The sequence below is a fragment of the Cetorhinus maximus genome, chromosome 12 (genome assembly GCF_964194155.1).
Source record: "Cetorhinus maximus chromosome 12, sCetMax3.hap1.1, whole genome shotgun sequence".
In the NCBI taxonomy this organism is placed as follows: Eukaryota; Metazoa; Chordata; class Chondrichthyes; order Lamniformes; family Cetorhinidae; genus Cetorhinus; species Cetorhinus maximus.
The window spans coordinates 107,973,813-107,987,889 of NC_135890.1; the positions used below are offsets into that span (position 1 = coordinate 107,973,813).

Sequence of the window (14,077 nt, forward strand, 5' to 3'; positions counted from 1 at the left end):
CGTGAAGGGTTCAGCTCATAAAGGATGCCATAGAATAAGAAGTTAAAGTTTCCCCGCTGCATCTCCGTGATAGGACCCTGTTCACAGAGTGCAAACAATTTGTCATCTGCCAGACAGGAGTCAAACATTCACAGATGCAATGTGAGGATCTATGGAGTCTCCTCACTGCATATCGTCATCATCCTCCACAAATTTAGTGGTTATGAGAGCCTCGCAAGATCATCTGCCTCATCTGGACAACATAATGGCCTCATCGCCGCCATCCTTGCTTTCGAGGACCTCATCACCCTCATCCCCTTCGACATCATCCCCATCGGAGACATGCAGCTCCTCCATCTCCTCTTCAGCCAGCTCGTCCCCCATTGCAGCACCAGGTTGTGAAGGGCACAGCAGGTGATGATGATGCATGACACCCTCTGTGTACTGTACTGCAGGGCTCCACCAGACTGGTCCAGGCACCAGAACCTCATTTTCAACATCCCAATGGCTTGCTCCACAAAAGAGAAAGTTGCAGCATGAGCCTTGTTGTACCTTCTCTCTGCTTCATTTTGAGGCCATCGCACTGGGATCATCTGTCACTTCCTCTGCGGGTAGCCCTTGACCCTGAGGAGGCAACCCTGCAGCCTCTGTGGACTCTGGAGGACGTCAGGAATCTGAGACCTACTGAGAATGTAGGCGTTGTGGACACTCTCTGGGAATTGTGCATGGACCTGTAGGATGCATTTGTGGTGGGTGCACACCAGCTGAACATTCAGCGAGTGGAAGCCCTTGCAGTTGACGGAGCTGACTGCTTGTTGCCACAAAGATCTAAGCACCATGTGAGTGCAGTCGATGGCACCTTGCAACTGTGGGAAACTTGAGATCTGCGCAAATCCCAGCGCTCTTGCTTCCTGGCTTTCCTGATCTTGGGTAAAAGGCATAAAGTTGAGTGCTTTCTCGAATATGGCATCGTGACCTCCTGGATCTACATGTATATGGAGGCTTGCAAGATCCCTTACAGGTCACCTGTGCAGCCCTGAAAGGAGCCACTGGCGCAGTGACTTTTACAGCCACTGGCAGTGGATGCCCTCCATGTCCCTGTGGTGCCAAATCCTACAGCAAGTGGTAGATTTGACCAACCAGTTCCCTGAACATGCACAGTCTTCGGCGATATTGGTTCTCGATCATCTGCATGAATGACAAACACCATCTGTAGTCTAGCCGACCCACAGTGGCTTGCTGTGGTTCTTCAGCGGTGTGCACAGGAGTCCCAGCCGCCCTTCTTCTTGAGGCTGCTGCTCCTCCCTCTGCCCAGCCAAGCGCCTCCATCACTCTCTTCTCCTTCATCTCTGCTCCCTGTAAGCCATGAGGCATACAGCTAGGTCACCAGGCTCCATGCTCCTGATGTACTCCTCCTACTGGATGAAAGAACGAGACATGTGGGTTAGCATGGGTGTACTAGCAACTCTCTTGGTTAAGTTTGAAGGCCCCTTAATGTGTGCCAGAGAATATCGGCCACCACTTGGATGGCCAGGGTTTAGTGCGCTGCATGGCTGCCTGAAACCCCACCCATCTCCACCCCACTCCAGCTGACCGATTAGCAGCGGCTTCACCCACTGGACTGCATGCTGTGCTCTCAGCTCAGGCATTCTCCTAACCCGCTCTGCAAGACTGCACTGTTAGCTTGAACCGTGAGGAAGACTGGTCCAAAACTGAATGAAGACATTGCAAGGAGCTGTGAGTGCTCCACAAGTAACTGCTCCATGGCCAACTTTCACAAGGAGATTGTACAACTTGCCAAGTCATCCAATTGTTCTGCAGTCCACTAAAACACTCATTAGTTTGCAGTCTGTGCTCAGGGGGTGAAAAGTTCAGGAGCATTTAGTGGCACTTTCATGCCTCTGTATTGCTTGAGTGGGCAGATAAGTTAGAGGCCCAACTCCAAGCATGTTAATGTAGCTGCGCCTGAACTATCTTAGCTGCAGAAGAATGCTCACTTTATACAAGGTTTCCCTAATGCATGGCCGCTTCCCCCCTCCCCCACCATATGCTTGCGCGCTACCCTCAGACCGTGCTGCCTTGCCCACCACCACCGCACCACTGCCCCCACCCCCAACCGCAGTGAAGCCCTTGCCCTGGCATCGCAGTATCAGTCAGCCAGGAAAGAGCAACTTGCCTGTGCCCTCGCCTGAAGTCGAACAGGCAACCCTCGTGAGCGTTGCGCAATGTTAGTGTGCAATCACCTCAGAGTTCCCCTTGAAGTTCAACTCACCAGGTGCATGCCTTTTAAATGCTGTTGTGAAACACCAACGTGCCCAGATGATCCAGCGTGCTGTGATGATTCCGGCGAGCAGGGCTTATAGTTAGATACAAATGTTTTAAAATGACGTTCCTGACGTATGGCGGCAGGAAATGCGGCCCGCCATTAAAGGGTGCCGCAGACGATCGCAATTTTTTGCCTTCTCGCCATGTCGTCTGCTCATGCCCACCATGACACCCCACGCCAACGGGGCCAGAAAATTCCGACCATAGATTTTTAATATATTACTAGTAGATTTCTTCGAATACTTGTGCACCTTGACCTTTGTGAATATCCCACTTTGTACGAACGAGGTAAATGTACATTTGTCTCTGTCCATCCCCCCCATGTCTTACTTTGCTCAAGAGACATATTTTTCAAAGTCCTGATTTGTGGTCCATTCCCCATCCCCCAATCGCTGTATGATTTCTCTGCTTGTTCAATATTGGTGCCTCTTCTCCCTGATGTCATTCGGTTCATGCCAATCTGTTACCTGCAGCGTTCTCTCCTCCTCTTTGTAATCATTCTTGTTCATCTGTTTATTCTGATATCTTGGCCTACGTTTTGCCTCTCTGGCTCTTAAATGTGTCCAATATCATCCCTTGGTACTGCCGTGGTACTGAAATAGCCCTTCTCATGTCACAAATTATATCCTGTGACTCTGCCCATGATGAACAATCCCTTTTTCTCATTCTCGGCCTGGCTTCATCCTTTGATGTTGTTGGCCACAGCATCCTCCTCCAACATCTTTCCTTCATCATCAAGCTGGGTGATACTGCACTGGCTTGGTTCCATTCTTATCTATCCAGATATAGCCAGAGAATTTCCTGCAACGGCTTCTCTCCTGGCTCTGTAACCTCATTATCTCGAGTTCCCCGAGAATCTATCCTTGGACCCTTCCTATTTCTCATCTACACACTACCCCTCGACAACATCATCCAAACTTTGGTATCACATGTGACCCAGAGATGAGCTTCCAAACACATATCCACGCCATCATCAAGACCACCCATATCCACATCCGTAACATTATTTGATTCAGCCCCTACCTATGCTCATGTGCTGCTGAAACCCAGATCCATGCTTTTGTTACCTCGAGTCTTGGCTATTGCAATGCTCTCCTGCCCAACATCCCATCTTCTACCCTCCATAAACTTGAGCTCATCCAAAACTCTGCTGCTCATGTCTTAACTTACACCAAATCCTGTTCACCCTTCACCCCTGTACCCCCTGACCTACACTGGCTCAGAGTCTGACAATACCTTGATTTTAAATTTTTTCAAAACCCTCCATGGCCTCACCCCGCCCTATCACTGTAACCTCCTCCAGCCAACTAACATTGACTGTTGTAAAAACCCATCTGGTTCACTAAATGTCTTTTTGGGAAGGAGATTTGCTGTCCTTATATGGTCTAGCCTACATGTGACTCCAGACCCACAGCAATGTGGTTGACTCTCACCTGCCTTATGAAATGGCCTAACAAGCCACTTAATTCAAGGCAGTTAGGGATGGACAAGAAATGCTGCCCTTGCCAGCGACACTCACATCACATGAAAAAAGGGGAAAAAAAGCCCTACAGCCTTTGGATATCTGTATTCCTCCAATACTGATATCCTGCGTATCTCTGACTTTAATTGCCCCAACATTGGCAGCCTTGCCTTGAGTTGCTGAAGCCCTAAGTCCTTTAGTTCTCTCCCAGTACCTCTCCATATTTTCTCCTTTAAGATGCGCCTTAAAACCTACCTCTTTGATCAGGTTGTCATAATAAATCCATCTTTGTCTTAATATCAAATTTCATTTGATACACTCTTATGTTAGGAGGTTTTACTATGTTAAAGGCACTGCATAAATGCAAGATGCTGCCCACCCCTTCAGTTTACCTTGTTGGCAGCCACTCCAGCCCAATTTTGAGGCCTCAATCCAGCAAGCTGCCTCATTATACTAGTTGATCTCTATCTGCCTATTTGTCTTTGTGCAATTTTTTTTTATCTCTTATCTCTGTTTCTGTCCAGAGCCTATTTCTTAGTTTCTTTTTGTGCATCTCCATTTGTCTCTTTCCGTGTCAACTGTCAACCTCAAAAAAAAAGGGATGTCTGAGCAGTTTAAATAGAAATCTTAGTTCGATGGGAAAACTGGAGAATTTAGTTTGAATTTCAAAATCAGTTTGAGAAATATACTTGGTTTTACCAGCCATTTAAAGGGGAAGGCATGGAAGTTGGAGGTCCCAGAATTGTTAAAAGAGTAGGGTGAGATGACAAGTGTATAGTTCATTTTGACTGTCTTCACTGGGCATTAATAGGATGTTAATAGCTTTAAAATGGGGTCAGTAGTCTTGCTGGTCTATGAACACTTGTGATGCGGCTGTCTCAATTTTGAAAATGTACCTACCATTGTGTATCCAAGGCACCCGCCTGTTTCAGGTGCTAGATATCTTTTAAAATGGAAACCGGTGTCCTATTTACATCATAATTAGCATTTTAGGTTAGAGCTGTTTTAGATCCTGCACAGTGCATGCTCCAATCAAATCCATGTATGGTGGAACCAAAGAGGTCTGCCAAAGGCAAGTGTTTTTGTGGGCCCTGGAAGGGCAGAAATACTCCCCCAGGGCCATAAAAATAATCTGTGCCACTGTCAGTCCTGGGGCCCTAACCCTTCCTGATTTCAACCCCCACTGCCACCCCACCCCATCCCTTCAGTTTACCTTGATGGTGGCCACTCCTGCCCAATTTTGAGGCCTCAACCTGACAAGCTGCCCCGTTACACTTATTTAGCACTTTGCAGTTTGCCTACCTGATTTAAGTGGGGTCAGGGCCTCAAAATTACAAAGGCCTTTTCACCCCCAGGTGCGCTGATCAGCACAATCCACCAACCAAAATTCAAAATAAACCAATGAGTGGATTAAATTGAATGGTATTAAGCTGAAGTAAGCCAAAGACATGGCTAGGGTAGGCCTAAGGGAGCTATCAGGCGAAACATGTAAATTATATTTACATGTCCCTTTGCCCATGTATTTAAATTTTCTCCCTTACTATTTTTGAATCAGAGAGAGCACAGCAAGATGCATGAAAAATGCACCATTTGGAAGTAGTTCTTGCGTTTGACAGCACTGGGGAACTGGAACAGGATTTACCTATGGTTGGGGGCAGTCCTAGCTTTGGTAGAAATAAAGATGGTGCTGGGCTTTGGCAGTTCTGAGGTTTGACTGCACTACAGTGGAGTTGAAGGCAAACCTTGAGATTCGGCAGAACTGGGAATGGAACGGAGGGGGTTCAGTTCACTTGCAATTTTTTGGTAATCAGCAGTGAGGGGAGTGGGGTGGAAGCTGTGCCAAATAGCACTGAGTGAGGAGAAGGGAATCCCAAGTGTAGCAGAAATAGAAAGCAGTACGCTGGAAATACTCAGCAGGTCGGGCAGCATCCATAGAGAAAGAAACAGAGTTACTGGGCTGAATTTTCCCTCTGAATTGGCCCTGTATTCCCCCACCCCAAGCCTGCCACTTAAAGGCCACAGCATGCACCTAAACTCTTTTAATTGGTCTCAAGTGGTTTTTAATGAGCCCGATTACCTGACCACATGTAACGGATAGCCAGTCCTGCTGCCACCACCATCCCCATCCCCATCCCAATCCTACCTCCACAAATGGGTCCAGATGCAGGATGGAGCCAGGGATCCAGCATGGCTATTTTTAGCTCTGGCCATCTCTGCTTCTGATCCCACCAGGGGCCAAAAATCAAGCCCATCATTTCAGGCCAATGTCCTTTCATCTGATGAAAAGTCATCAACCCATTTGTAGCAGTACTGGTTAATAACTTATCAACATTGGTTTCTGGACTTTTACTTGTGTGTTTCATTTGCTGGATCTGATAGCTGCAAGAAAATGTAAAGATTGTAATTTTGAACCAACATTTGTTCTAAACTAGCTCAAATTGAGATGTAGAAGGCACCGATTCTGGCTGACAGTTAGTAATTAGATTGTTTACATCTTGCAACTATCAATAAAATACAGGTTAGAATCATGTGATTAGAAGTTTTCTGTTTGCTTCAAAATTTTACTCATGTTTGTATTTTAAGAAAGAACACTAATTAGAAAATCAAGCTGATAATTGCCTCTCAATTTGGTATGTTTTTGAAGCTTATAGAATATGAAGCTAGATACAACAGGTATGTGATCAATGCAGTGATTTTCCTTCACTCTGCCCAATTTTTTTTATTCATGTGGGCATCACTGGCTATACCAGCATTTATTACCCATCCCTGGAGGACAGCAGATTTCCTTCCCTAAAGGACATCAGTGAACCAGATGGGTTTTTACAACAATTGACAATGGTTTCATGGTTATCATGAGACTTTTAATTCCAGATTTGCTATGGTGGGATTTGAACCTGGGTCCCCAGAGCTTTGCCCTGGGTCTCTGGATTACTAGCCCAGCGACAACACCACTACACCATCACCTCCCCACACCCACACCTTTTAAAAATGCTCACAATAAACTGCACTTGAAATGATTTTTTCAAATTTGTCACCTAACTTTTCAAATCATTTTGAAAATCAACAGAGCACAAACTGTCAGAAGTTGAAGAAAAATGTTCCAGCAGCTTCAGGAGCTAAATGCTACTGATGCATTCTAGGTAAAGGGAATATTGCACATTCTGCTTTTAGCCAAAAGCCATTCTGATTAAAGTCTTCACTGCATTTTTACCTATAATTAAATGAAAGAATTGGAATACATTTAGTGTTTCCTACATTTTTGTAACACTTTATGGTTATTTGAATATTTACCTTAACTCACTTTCCACCATTTTACCAACTTCCTTTTCCCCTCACCACTTTTAGGTTCACCTCTACCCCAACCTTGGCATCTCACACAGCCTTAAGATCTCAATCTCTATCAGAAACAGAGCTTTCTTGATCACCTCTGGACATCATTCCTTCCATGTTTCTTGTATCTGTCCCCAAAAGCTCCATTAACTTCCAACTTATTGGAAAAACAACACCTCAACTCCCTCATGTGCTCAAGACCTTGTAAACTTCCCTTAACTAACCTTTCATCAAGGATGCCTCTGTCAAATTCCTGCAAAACTGTCTCACCTCATCCTTTTAGACTCATTCCTATCAAATCTCACACAGTACATTCATGGATTGAAACAATAAGATCGAGTGCCTGAAGACAACTTGTCTGAAGGTACATCAAATATGGTTCAACCATGACAAGCTCTTTCAACATCTTCCCTTCAAATCCCCATTCAACTAAGGGCATCTTTAGAGAACATAAGTAACTCCACAACAAGCAGTCTCTTCTGGCTGTCCATGAACACAAACTTCCATGTCCAAAATCAATATAATTTGTTGTTTATCTGTTCCCTCTTGCTCCTCCTCTTTCTTGACACCCCTACTACTCACTAAAGGTGCTGTCCATGAAGAACACTGCCTGTTCCAACATCCTCACATTCCAGCTCCTAACCACACAGCTTCTGCTCCTTAGTCCCATGCTTGTCAACAGTGTCATCGTCAAGGTCACAAACAACATCAATGTGATTGTTACCAAATCGATTTTATTTGGGATTGATGCCAGTACTAGTGGGGAGAGTATATTTCATGCATATTTCAGGTGGAAGTCAAAGCCCTCCTCCAATTCTGCTGCAGCCCATTCCTCACCTTTTTAAAATATATCCCTAGTTTCTCGTCTGGAGGAATGCACACACATTAAAAATGAAAATTTCTTAGCCTTTTTATAAACAAGATTAATACTCTTCTAATACTATTCCAAATATCTTGTCTTTTCTTCCACTTTAAGAATATAGAACTCATGGCTGCATAACCAGCCTAGCCCCAAGCTAAATAACTTGCTTGTGAATTCCAGAAAAATTGCTGAAGTGCTTCTCAAGTCAGTGCAAGAGTTCATGCATTGATTGTATAGTATATCTTTCCTAGAACACATGTTTGTAATTTCTGTCACTTTTAAGTTCTCTGGCAAAACTCTGTTTCTGTAGTACTTGAGAAGTGGCTGGTCTATCTTTGCCAAGATTTCAGATTTGAACAAGTGGACAGGATGAAAACAACAAAGGTTACAATTTTGCCACTTCTAACCTCAAAGACAACTCTAAGTGTCTCAAAAGATGACAAAGTTAACAGTTGTCATCACCTTCACAAAGACATAAGTTAAAGAGTCATTTTGACTCCTCTGAAACATAACAATCTGTTTCCAACATGGACGCACGAGGCTGAATTATGCGAGGTGATGGATTCCCAAACCCCTCACAGCTAAGAAGTCAGGGGTGGGAGCTCACCGAGGAGTACACCAGCTTCCCTGCAGCCATTTAAGGACCAATAAGCAGGAGGTAGGACTTCTGCCTTTCTGGATCAGGAAGTCCCACCTCAGAAAGCTGCCAGCTAATCACAGGCTGGCAACTCTCCAGCACTTCAGGCATGCAGTGCTGGATAATTTAGATATGGTTGGGGGTCTCATCAGATGCCAAGCTAGCAACACCTAGAAAGGGGGGAGGGGGTGAATGGGCGTTGGGTGGGCTAAAGTTTTAAAGGCCAATGGGGGAAGGGCAAATTTAGGATTAGCCCAGGGGACCAGTTAAGGAGAGATCCACCTTCCTCCACCACAAGACCGCATAGGCAAACCTGCCAGGCTTGCTGCTTGGCTTGGGCCTCCCCCGCCATCTGTTAAATGCTGGCAGTGGCAGGAAGAAGCCCTTAATGTTGTGAAAGGGTGCTTACTAATATGTAAAGTATACTCATTTAAACATAGTTATATAAATAGTTATGTCATCACAGGAAGTGATGCAATGTCAGTGATGCAGCAGCTGTCTTAGTTAGTCTGCAGTGAGTAGCATGTATAGCAGCAGTAAGAAGAAGCCTCCATTAAAGATGTGTTCAACCTCTAAGCCTGCTTTCAGCTTTGTTTGTATTGATACTCTTTCGAGTTATCAACAGTCACAGATTGCAACTCTTTTCGAGTACAATCACAGTTCTTGGTTTCCGGGAGTGGGACATGAACCCACAACCCTCTGATTCAAAGGCGAGGGTGCTATGAACTGAGCCACAGCTGACACCTCTAGAACAAGATAATGCAACACTTAAGTGGGCATTAATTGCTCACTTAAGGGCCTCAATTGGGCCACTGACAGGTGGCCTACCTGACCCCACTCCCGCCACAGGTATAACTGGTGGAGGCAGGGGCTGGTGGAAAGGCAGTGGGCAGGCCAGCTGCTGGATTTAACAAGACGCACTGCCTTCAAATCCACCAGCAGAGACCTTTAAATCAAACCCTCTGAGTTTATTCATGTAGAACATGCATTTAAGATATGACAAAGGAGATAGATGAGAATCATTTTTAAAATTACAACTGTTGTAAGCTCTCATGAACCTTTGTACTAATTCACACTGCAGCAATATTTCTCTGGAATTTATAAGGAAACAACTTGAGCTCAGTTTGTTACAGCTGGACACTCTTAAAACATTGGCACTGTTTTTTCTCTTCACTAATTTATTTTTAGCATGTTGAAAAGTCTGTGTTACCACAGCTGTGTGGTTCTGTGTTAGCCAAGATTCAAAGGCTTCTAGTTGGGTCCCAAACATGGATTTAATTTTTTTGTCATAAAATGACGTCTGACCTTTGAATCAAGGATCCATTGACACCTCTGCTGTTCTTTGTTCCACTCATCTTGCTTTTGAAGTCTTTTTATCATAACCATTAATAACCTTCAGGTTAAAAGTTCCCTCCACAAGATATTATCACAGAATCACACAGTGCAGAAGAGGTCCTTTGGCCCATCGAGTCTGCACCGACACGTGAGAAACACCTCACCTACCTACCTAATCCCATTTACCAGCACTTGGCCCATAGCCTTGAATGTTATGACGTGCCAAGTGCTCATCCAGGGACTTTTTAAAGGATGTGAGGCAACCCGCCTCCACCACCCTGCCAGGCAGTGCATTCCAGACCGTCACCACCCTCTGGGTAAAAAAAGTTTTTCCTCACATCCCCCCTAAACCTCCTGCCCCTCACCTTGAACTTATGTCCCTTTGTGACTGACCCTTCAACTACGGGGAACAGCTGCTCCCTATCCACCCTGTCCATGCCCCTCAATCTTGTACACCGCAATCAGATCGCCCCTCGGTCTTCTCTGCTCCAACGAAAATAACCCAATTCTATCCAACCTCTCTTCATAACTTAAATGTTTTATCCCAGGCAACATCCTGGTGAATCTCCTCTGCACCCCCTCCAGTGCAATCATATCCTTCCTATAATGTGGCGACCAGAGCTGCACACAGTGCTCCAGCTGTGGCCTCATCAAGGTTCTATACAACTCCAAAATGACCTCCCTACTTTTGTAATCTATGACTCAATTGATAAAGGCAAGTGTCCCATATGCCTTTTGCACCACCCCACTAACATGCCCCTCCACCTTCAGAGATCTATGGACACACACGCCAAGGTCTCTTTGTTCCTCAGAACTTCCTAGTGTCATGCCGTTCATTGAATACTTCCTTGTCAAATTACTCCTTCCAAATTGTATCACCTCACACTTTTCAGGGTTAAATTCCATCTGCCACTTATCTGCCCATTTGACCATCCCATCTATATCTTCCTGTAGCCCAAGACACAACCTCACTATTAACCACGCGGCCAATCTTTGTGTCATCCGCAAACTTACTAATCCTACCCCCCACATAGTCATCTATGTCATTTATATAAATGACAAATAATAGGGGACCCAGCACAGATCCCTGTGGTACACCACTGGACACTGGCTTCCAGTCACTAAAGCATCCTTCTGTCATCACTCTCTGTCTCCTACAACTAAGCCAATTTTGAATCCACCTTATCAAGTTACCCTGTATCCCATGTGCATTTGCCTTCTTTATAAGTGTCCCATGTGGGACCTTGTCAAAGGCTTTGCTGAAATCCATATAAACTACATCAACTACACTACCCTCATCTACACACCTGGTCACCTCCTCAAAACATTCAATCAAATCTGTTAGGTATGACCTCCCTCTGACAAAGCCATGCTGACTATCCCTGATCAAACTTTGCCTCTCCAAGTGGAGATAGATTCTCTCCTTCAGAACTTTCTCCAATAGTTTCCCTACCACTGACATGAGACTCACTGGCCTATCTCTACAACCCTTCTTAAATAGCAGAACTACATTAGCTGTTCTCCAGTCCTCTGGCACCTTCCCCATGGCCAGAAGGAATTAAATATTTGAGTCAGAGCCCCTGCGATCTCCTCCCTTGCCTCCCTCAGCAGTCTGGGACACAAATCATCTGGACCTGGAGATTTGTCCACTTTTAAGCCTGCCAACATCTCCAACACCTTGTCACTCCTTATATCAATTTGCTCATAAACCTCGCAGTCTCTCTCTCCGAGTTCGATAGCTTCATCCTCATTCTCTTGGGTGAAGATGGATGTGAAGTATTCATTCAACACTCTAGCAATGTCCTCCGGCTCCACCCATAGATTTCCCCCTTGGTCCCTTATGGGCCCTACTCTTTCCCTGGTTATCCTCTTCCCACTGATATACTTATAGAATATCTTGGGATTTTCCCTACTTTTACCAGCCAGAGCTTTCTCATATCCCCTCTTTGCTCTCCTAATTGCTTTCTTAAGCCCCACCCTGCACTTTCTGTACTCCACTAATGCCTCCGCTGACTTGCTTCCCTTGTACCTGCTAAAAGCCTCTCTTTTCCTTCTCATCGTAACCTGAATATCTCTGGTCATCCATGGTTCTCTGGGCTTGTTACTCCTTCCTATCACCCTAGAGGGAACATGTTGAGCCTGTGCCCTCCCCATTTCTTTTTTGAACACCCCCCACTGCTCCTCTGCAGATTTCCCCACAAGTAGCTGTTCCCAGTCTACCTTGGCCAGATCCTGCCTTATTTTACTAAAATCCACTCTTTCCCCCAATCCAAAACATTTTTTGCAACTTGTCTATTTCTTTGTCCATAACAAACTTAAACTGTACCATGTTGTGGTCGCTATCACTAAAATACTCCCCACCACCACCTCAGCCACCTGTCCGGCTTCATTCCCCAGAATTAGGTCCAGCACTGCGCCGTCCCTTGTTGGACCCTCTACATATTGACCTAAAAAATTCTCCTGTACACATTTCAAGAAATCCACTCCATCCAAGCCCTTAACACTATGTCTATCCCAATTAATGTTGGGAAAGTTGAAATCGCTTAATATAATTACCCTATTGTTATTGCTTTTACACAATAGCAACTCTTTTCAGCTTGCTGCTCTTCATCCAAGTGGCAGTTCTTCATGCAAAAGCCCAGACAATCTGTGGGTATGTAGTTCAACTAGACAAACCATCATATTGAGTCCAATTTTGTCCTCACACAAAAGAACCACACAAGCGCACTTTTCAGCAATGATCATAGACTTTTTCTCTCACCCTAATCTAGAGGCACGCAGACAAAATGTGGTGCTTCCACTAATGCTTCAGTTGAGATAACAATAACAAGGCACAGAATCAGTGTTTGAGCCTTGGGGACTGTTTATCTGTATGGCCCAAGTCCAGATCAAGGAGTAAGTTTCCCTGTTGAGCTTTCAGGAAACTCTGATATATACATTTCTGTACCAGAAAGACCAGGTAAGAATTTTCCATATACAGCGGGCACCAGTGTACATTTCCCTGCCCAATAACCAGTGTTTATTTAAGCCATGAATATTTAAACTCACTGCTGTACTGAATATAATCTTACCGTAGACGATTCTCTTTGTTTTCAAGGCGTTCATTTGTTCTTTCAGAACGAAAGCGTTTGGAAGATAGTGCTTCCTCCATTCCTTTTAGTTCTTTCCTCCTCAGTTCACATATAGCGGAACGAATAAGTCTGCGTTCATCTAGGTCATCAGTCACTTCAAGCTGTTCCAGGAAAAAGGAAAACATTTAGTTAGATTCACATAAAATTACTGTTTGCCAATTCTAAACCAGACAGTGAGTGAAATACAAAAGCAAAATTGTGCAGATGTTGGAAATCTTAACTAAAACAGACTTAATGCTGAACATACTCAAGACGTCAGGCAGTGTCTGTGGAAAGTAGTAAGTTAATGTTTCAAGCCTTTCATCAGAAATAAGTGAATTCATGTCTCAAGTTCTGAAATCTTTTGTGGGTGATGAAAGCTAATTAAAAACCTAAAATGAAACTAATTAATTGCTGCTTCTACATCATAAAACATGGAAATGCAAAAATAGCTTAACTTTTACAATGTCCCATTTACATTTTAGAAGCTTTTAGGAAGGGCAGGAGGAAGGAAAGAATGAATTCTATCCATGTTAACTTTCATAACCTCAATATCCCAAAGTAATTGAAAACCAATGAAATAGCTGCAATGTATAGTCACTGTTCTAATGGAAGGGAAGGTAGCAACCAATTTGAGCATAGTGATGTCCCATAAACAGCCATGATTTAAATGAAAAGATGTTCTGTTTCATTGGCTCTGGTTAAGGGGTTTTTAAAAAAGAAGTTTTGTTCAAAACTAGAAATCAAACAATATTGTCCCCTTTTTGCACCAATGAACTCAATGCATCTTTGGCACTGTAATAAAAGAAGTTTAATTTATCTCTTCCACACACCACATTCAATTCATCAATCAAAAGGGAGAGGCAGGCTAACCTTCTCTAAAACCCCTTTATGCTCTTGCCAATTGTTAAGAGTCATGGAACAGCAGCCAAATTGGTCAACTACCTAATTCCTCTACTTACTGAAATGTCTCACTTCCACTATTATTTTTCATAGATAATAATTGGTAAGATTCCAGTTATATGTTATCTTTCACA

General features: G+C 44.2%; 1 protein-coding gene and 1 long non-coding RNA gene across 5 annotated transcripts in view; both read right to left on the minus strand.

Annotated features, from left to right (window-relative positions):
* LOC144687829 (uncharacterized) overlaps positions 1–14,077 on the minus strand; it is a 701,476-nt gene that overhangs the window by 320,406 nt on the left and 366,993 nt on the right. The gene's annotated exons all lie outside the window — the stretch shown is intronic.
* Positions 1–14,077, minus strand: part of smtnb (smoothelin b) — a 413,005-nt gene that overhangs the window by 313,223 nt on the left and 85,705 nt on the right. For all 4 annotated transcript variants that reach the window (XM_078554317.1, XM_078554318.1, XM_078554316.1 and 1 more), the window contains exon 2: positions 13,002–13,162. In XM_078554317.1, the coding sequence (XP_078410443.1) occupies positions 13,002–13,162 (161 nt within the window). The remainder of the gene's footprint in view (positions 1–13,001; positions 13,163–14,077) is intronic.